The sequence below is a fragment of the Pyrus communis genome, chromosome 16 (genome assembly GCF_041283825.1).
Source record: "Pyrus communis isolate YQ-2024b chromosome 16, ASM4128382v1, whole genome shotgun sequence".
NCBI classification, from domain to species: domain Eukaryota; kingdom Viridiplantae; phylum Streptophyta; class Magnoliopsida; order Rosales; family Rosaceae; genus Pyrus; species Pyrus communis.
In genome coordinates, this window is record NC_142580.1 from 4,250,281 (window position 1) to 4,257,727 (window position 7,447).

At 37.5% G+C, this 7,447-nt stretch overlaps 1 protein-coding gene across 1 annotated transcript; it reads left to right on the plus strand.

The window, feature by feature from the left end:
* Window positions 1-1,174: 1,174 nt before the first annotated feature.
* On the plus strand, window positions 1,175-3,067 carry LOC137732280 (transcription factor TCP15-like). The gene has a single exon (XM_068471587.2). The coding sequence runs from the start codon at window positions 1,522-1,524 to the stop codon at window positions 2,728-2,730; it is 1,209 nt and encodes a 402-aa protein (XP_068327688.1). The 5' UTR covers window positions 1,175-1,521; the 3' UTR covers window positions 2,731-3,067.
* Window positions 3,068-7,447: the final 4,380 nt, after the last annotated feature.

A 7,447-nucleotide genomic window follows, 5' to 3' on the forward strand; every position in this document is an offset into this window, starting at 1 on the left:
ATGTAAAAATCACGAGCATCTGCATTTAGGCGTTTGAAATAAAGTTAATTGATTATTCATTATCCCATTCATGAACAGTTTGACACAGTCACCCTTTTTTTTACAACTCGTATATTAATTAATCCCTTATGTGTGTTTGATAAATGTAACATTTCGAACTTTAATGCAAGCTTTACTAGTGTAAATTGTTATCCATGAAGATCCTTGAGGAGGTAGCAGAAAATGGTGGGAAGTGGGAACCCTAATTCCAAAGGTAAAGGGCAAAGGTGCAAAGGTGCAAAGGCAAAACTGCAATGATTACATGAATGCGATTGGAGCCACTTGATAATCTTTTTCCTTTTTCATAAAAATGATGTAAAATTACCAATCAGTCCCTGTTAGGGTTTTTGACTTGGAAGAGTGGGTCCCCACCTGCGGCCACCACTGTCTTAATGGATTGAATGAAAAAGAGCTCCGCACGTGGAGTCTGAATCAAGGAACAGTCTAACCACAATAAAAACGACACAGCTCATCAAATTTTAATATTTTTGGTAGGAAAAAAATATCAAACGAATAAAAATGAGAAACGTCCAAAGTTACAACAAACCCTCGTCCTCCAAATGAATGACAGCAATAATTTCAACGGCCAAAACCCTTGGTTTTTTTTTAAAAGAGCGGTAATATTTCAAGAATTACAACCAAGTTCATGCATATATAGAACATGATGAATAAATAAACAGTATTTTATCATATAATTGTAAGAAACAGCAAACAAACATGATCCGTGAGCTTTACGCAATCAATCGGATCATATAAATATCTTTTTATCACAACATAAGTCTTTACTTAAAGATAATTTTTTTTATTTGATATAGATAAATCTGGATTAAATGAGTAGTCATTTGGTATGTCTTAGTAGATTAATCTATTTTTTTACAAAGATAATATATGAATGATTAACTTAAATATAGACAGAATTAGTTGTTGGATTATTTGATAAATCCTTCAATATAATAGGGTTGTTAGATTATTAAAATATTTTCTTGTGGCCAATTCTTAATATAACGATTCCAAATGAAAAGCTGAAATAATCTGGTAATTAAAAAATAAAAATAAACAACTTAAAACAAAGAGAAAAATTTGAGCTTTTTATTATGTGTATATATTTTAGCTTTTTATTATGGATCATAGGCCGACCATATAATTCCCACTCATTATTTTTGTTGCTTAAAGCTTGTCTGGCCTCTTCCCTCGAGTCTTGACCCTTATCCTTTCTTTTCTGTTATCTTCTCTCCCTGTCACAAAAGGGAGAGAGAAACAACTCAACAACTGCTGAGCTGCCACCTTCCCCTTTCTGCAAAGAATTTCATGCTCCACAGTCCACACGAGCGAGACCCACTAGGCCAGGCCAGACCACCACAAATTGATAGAAATTGAGCTGCTGGGTCAGCTCTCTACAGTTGTTCGTACCAGGAGAAACCAAGGAAAAAAAATTAAAAAAAATTAAAAAATTGTGAGTGAGTGAACGATCGTCCCCCCCATATGATCATGGAAGCAGATAATGGGATCCGCTGCAGGCCCAATTTTCCACTACAATTCATCGACAAAACCAACCAAGTCGATGACGATCCAGAACCAGTTGCAGCATGCTCTACTGTCGCCGACCCCGGCTCAGACCCCAACCGAACCGGTTCGTCTATCCAAGAACAACAACCCAGTAACAAGAAGCCTCCTGCGAAGAGGACATCCGCCAAAGACAGGCACACCAAAGTGGACGGGAGGGGCCGCCGCATCCGCATGCCTGCCACATGCGCAGCTAGGGTTTTCCAGCTCACGCGGGAGCTAGGGCACAAGTCCGACGGCGAGACCATCGAGTGGCTCCTCCAGCAGGCCGAACCTTCTGTCATCGCCGCCACTGGAACCGGCACCATTCCCGCCAACTTCACCTCCCTCAACATCTCGCTCAGGAGCTCCGGGTCCAGCATGTCGGCGCCGTCGCACTACTTGAGGACTAACGCAAGTAATTATTACTTCAACTCCAACAACTTCGGAGCAGCTGCCTCCACCTCTCAGTTGGTTACGGAGGAGAACGCGCAGCGTGGAAGGATTTTGTTTCCCGGTGCAGGGTTAATGTCGTCTGAGAATTCTCCTCCGTCGTCGATGTTGTGGAATTTCAATCATTCTGGCAATAATAATGTGAGTAATAATACAATGTTGGAAGCCAAGCAAGAGTTGGGTGATCATCATCAGGCTGTTACTCTAGATGAGGCTAGTAGCATGGCAAGAAAGCGGATTCGGCCGGAGCAAGATTTGTTATCTGCGAGTACGGGCCCGATTCCGGCTAGTCAAAATACAACTCCGGCGACGTTTTGGATGGTGGCAAATAATAACCTTAGTAATAGCCAAGGGAGTATTCATCACGAGCACACTAATTCCATTAATCCCATGTGGACAATTCCGACAATTGGCAACGCCGGCAATATGTATAGGGGGCCAGTGGCTGGAGGCAGCCACGGCCTACATTTTATGAATTTCGCTTCTCCAATGGCTATATTGCCTGGCCAACAATTGGGTTTGGGATCAAGTACAACGAGTCATGGCGCCGCTGACAGCCACTTGGGTGTGCTGGCGGCGCTCAACGCATATCGGCCTATTCTTGGCGGGGTAGCCATGGAGTCTACTGCGAACGGGCAGCATCATCCGCACCATGGAGCGGACGAGGGACATGATCGTAATACCAATGCTAGGTAGCCTCTACTAATTAATCCTAGCTAGGTTAAGTATTACAACAAGAGTGCTACGGTTTTTGGTGCTTTTTCTTTCTAGAATAATTAATTACTAGTGTCTTAATTAAGTACATATATGTCCATTTTCCAGCGATGGCGCAAGTAATTTGATTGCTTTGAATTTGAGTTTAATGTTGAATATTTTGTGTGAGCCAGCTAGTCATTAAGAAGATTTTATTAGGGTTTTCATCACGTTTATACTATGAGTGGACGACAGTTGTGTTTTAATTACAAAAACATATATATAGCATGCTTTCCAGTGTGATTGAACTGTGATCAATATATGACTTCTTCATGCTTAAGTTGCTAATTAGTAACTGTTAATTCATAATATATTGCTATAACATATTTGCCACAGATCGAGTTTAGGAAAGCCTACATGCATGCATTTTTGTCGTTATTAATGAATTAAGGCTCATTTGTTTGTTATCTTGGATCAACATAGATAAACTCGATCAAAATTTGTTTCTGTGGAACCATTTGCTTCCCCAACTGAAGGGTTTGCATGTCTGATTATGACTGGCTAGACATATGTATATAATGATGTCCCATGATCACGAACTAGAGTTTTTTTTAACATGCGTCGGTGTATGAGATACACTAGTGTTTGACCACATCTCAACTCCAAACCCTCCGCCATGAAGGGTTTCGTGTCTCCGCCCAAGTTGACATCCGGGTTCCTGTCAACAGTTAAGATTGCAAGGCTGAACTCGAACATCAAGGGTGGCAGTATGCCACCGTCAACGCCAAGTCGCACTCGTCGATCATCTACATTTGCTATAAAAAATAAAAAAAATTAATGTCAGACTTCGAGTCCAAGAAATGGCAAACTTTCGATTCCCTGGCAGCGTTAGAGGAGTCGCGCAGCGTTAGAGGAGTCGCGCGAAGCTACGCCGTGTCGTTCAAAGTGCTGGCCATGGACCTTGCTGTCGTCGTTGTCTTCGTCTTCTCACTCTCCTTCGTCTTCACTTCCTGAACCGTCTCCTCCGATCTCGCAGCTCCAATGCAGTTTTTTTTTTTTTTTTTTTTTTAGTACATCGATATTTTTACACTAGGGGAGGGGGAGTTTGGCTAAGTCACACAATGGGCAGCCTAATTTAGTATTAAATTCGCCATCCACGAGATTCGAACCTAAGACCTCTCACTTCTAAGCGAAAACGAATACTACTAGACCATAGTTCTCGATTTTCAATATTGAATTTTTTTATAACTCTTTAATGAGTGATTATGGATTTCATGGGTTCACCCCTAAACCACCTGTTAACTAATGGGTTGCTAACGGGTTAACCCATTATTAACCAAGCCTATTCAATCTCCACCCGTTAGTTGAAATTTTGCAAGCGAATTGAGTCGTGTTAACAAGTTGGGTCTCTATATAGGATACACCATACCATTGTAGAATTTTACACAATCGTTCATTGATCAAAATCTGAAATTTTATGAGCCGCTAAGAATCAGAAACATTTGCTTCCCTCGCTATAACATTGGACTTCATATTTCATTTTAAGAGTTTCCACGTCTGGTTCTGATTCGCTAGACGTACATCTCCCACGATCATGAATTAATAGTATGCATCATACTGCTGCTCTCCTAGTAGCTATTGCGGTTGTGATTGAGGTTCCGTACGTAGGCCAGGCCAGGATGAAGGAGCCCCACGGGCCACAATGCATAATCAGTTCGATTCGGACCCTTATTAAGGTGGCAGCACGCACTAGCTACTCACGTTTTATCAAACTGAATGATACAATGCAGGAGGATGCTACAATTACGATCGATGTACTCGTGAATCAACTGACCATAGCTTAATTAATTGAAACCAATAATATACAGTGGTACTCGCTGACTTCTGCATGCATTTCCTCTTCTTTCTTCTTATGGTAACATATAGAGATGGATTAATTGATGGATCAAATCAAGTGGCTTGCTAGCTTAGCTACTACTGATCTTCATGTGGTCCTGCAGGACCATTTTCATTCATTGTTTTGGTTAAGTGGGTAGCTAGGACTTGGCAGATAGACATTGATACTACGTACGTACTGCAGTTCTTCATGGACACACACACACACACACACACACACACACACACACACACACACACACACACACATACATATACATACATGTGTGTGTATTAATTTTTCCTACCTATATATGTTCCTATATTAATTGAGTCTTATTAACAAGCAATGACAATGAACGATCGATGTGAAAGTCGGTCGGGTAAGTTGGTCATCATTTTAGCATTACGACATGGGTTGCTTTGCTTTGCTTTGCTTTTATTTTTCATGAATGTGCGCGCGCGCACACACACACTTACTATGTATATATAAAATGTTCAAAGAGTTGTTGCACGCAAGTTGGAATCTTTTAGGCCTAATTTTTTTGGGAGACTTTGGATGCTGTCCCTACCTTCAATATTCTTTAATTGAAACCTTAATGGTTTTCAATGTTTGATTAAAGTCCCTGAATTGTGTACACTTCAATAAATTAGTATTAATGTATGTTATTTTTTTAATTTAAAATTTTATAATTGCAGTTAATTACCTATATTTATGGAATTAAAAACTCATAATTTGTGATTTAAATATTAAAAATAGATTAAACTCTTAAAAATCCTTATCATCATAATCTTCACAATCATCAATAACAGTCTTAAAACCCATAGCCTTGAGGAATACTGTACTACAAAACATTGAAGACATCAATACCAACCTGATGTGTACATTCATCAATTTAATGAAAAAACAATTAATGTACTACAAAACATTGGGTACATTCTCTTAAAAAAATGTACTATAAACTTGAGTACATTCTTCGAATAAACCTCACATGGATACATACGGGTTTATTCTATGATTGATAAAAAAAAAAAAAAAAAAAAAAAAAAAAACATATGGGTAAACCTCACATGGACTCATATTATGTATCATGTTTACAAGTGGGTACAATATTTATTGACATATGGGTACATTCTAGGACCCAATAAAAAACATATAGGTAAGTGATATGGGGTACATAATATAAACATAAACATTGCACCCAAAAATTATGAACATGGATACACAATATGAATACAAAAATATTGTGCTCACTTATGTATGGATACATAATACAAAGTATTTTTTCCCACTTATTTTAATTTTTTTCGGTAGAATAAAAAAAATAAACAAAACGTTTAGGAATTAAATTGTATTGAAAAAGTAATTAATGTAGGATGATAATTAGTTGCATGAACTAGAGGAGTTAAACACTCAATTAAATTCTTACTTATAATAAAAGAATCTAAAATGATGATGTGGAAATAACTTAAGGACTTCAATCAAAAGTTTAAAAGACATAAGGTTTCAAAATGTCATCACTATGGATTAGAACCTAATTTTTCCTTTTTTTTTTTTTATATTTATTTGAACAAACGATATTATCTACAATTAGGGGTGGGGGAGTGGGCCAAACGGCCCCACAATTGGCTAGCAATAATGTGGTTCAAATTCACCTTTGGCAAGAATCGAACCTAAGACCTCTCACTTACAAGTGAAGAGAAATACCAATACTAAGTGGCTCTTTTAGGCCTAACACGTGGATAACATAAACAAGGTGGCGTGGAGCACATGTAGCTGTTGAGCTTCACACATGGACCAACATGCTATGACACCATGTTAATCTATACAACATGAATCAATTTAGACACTGTAAATTTTGTAAGAGAGGGAAGAACTTCATAAAGAAAGGAAGAAGAGGAAAGAACAATTCTTGATTCTATTTCTGAATGAAGAAGTAATGCAAGGAATGAGACTTTATAGTCTTTGACACTACAAGCTTAACAATTATCTAACCAAGTCTCTAATCTCATGACAAGTATCACAATCTGAACAACATATGTACTCTATCAGTATTGTAGTCATCCTCCATTTTATATTGAAATATAGAACAAGATATATGAGTGTATGGCAAGAGGACTTTAAAATCTCCATGCCACATTGGTAGGTAAGACGATCAATATCGCTGGCCCCGGTGGATATTATTGTTATTCAAGTAGCACTATACGCAAGTTAGCCATGAAGGTAAAATTGCTCATCATTGGAGCTTCCAGATGCTTCACTATAATAGTGTAAAATCCTACCTAGCTACTGTTTCATACAGTGATTTTCATTTAACTGCAATCCGACCGCATGATGATAACGTTACTAAAATGAATATTGTTAATGCTTCAATAAGTATGCATGTGATTCGTTGTACTATAGTTCTCTAATCATTGTGATTAATTTTTATATATTTGAAAGAAATATTGTCTTCAAACTGTTTGAGCTTGTTAGCTATGCTTCTGGTTTGTTCTAATACTATATTCGAATTCGGTATCGTTTTTGAATTTTTAAGGTCTCGTTTATTTGTTGTTTATGATTGAATTAGATTAATAGATAATTTTTAATATTCAAAATATATTAAAGATAGAGTAGAATGATTTTTTCATTTTGAGGATATTAAAATGGGGTTACACTTTAAAGAAGATAATTAGAATGTATCCTACCTCCAAGTCAGCCACAACCTTTTCATTTCTTTCATAACTTAAAAATAATAGTTTATTTGCTCCAATTCAATCCTCTATATTAAATAAGGCCTAAGATTTCAACCAAAAGAACGCGGACTAAGAGACTGGAGGTTTAGTATTGTTGTACTTTGAAAAA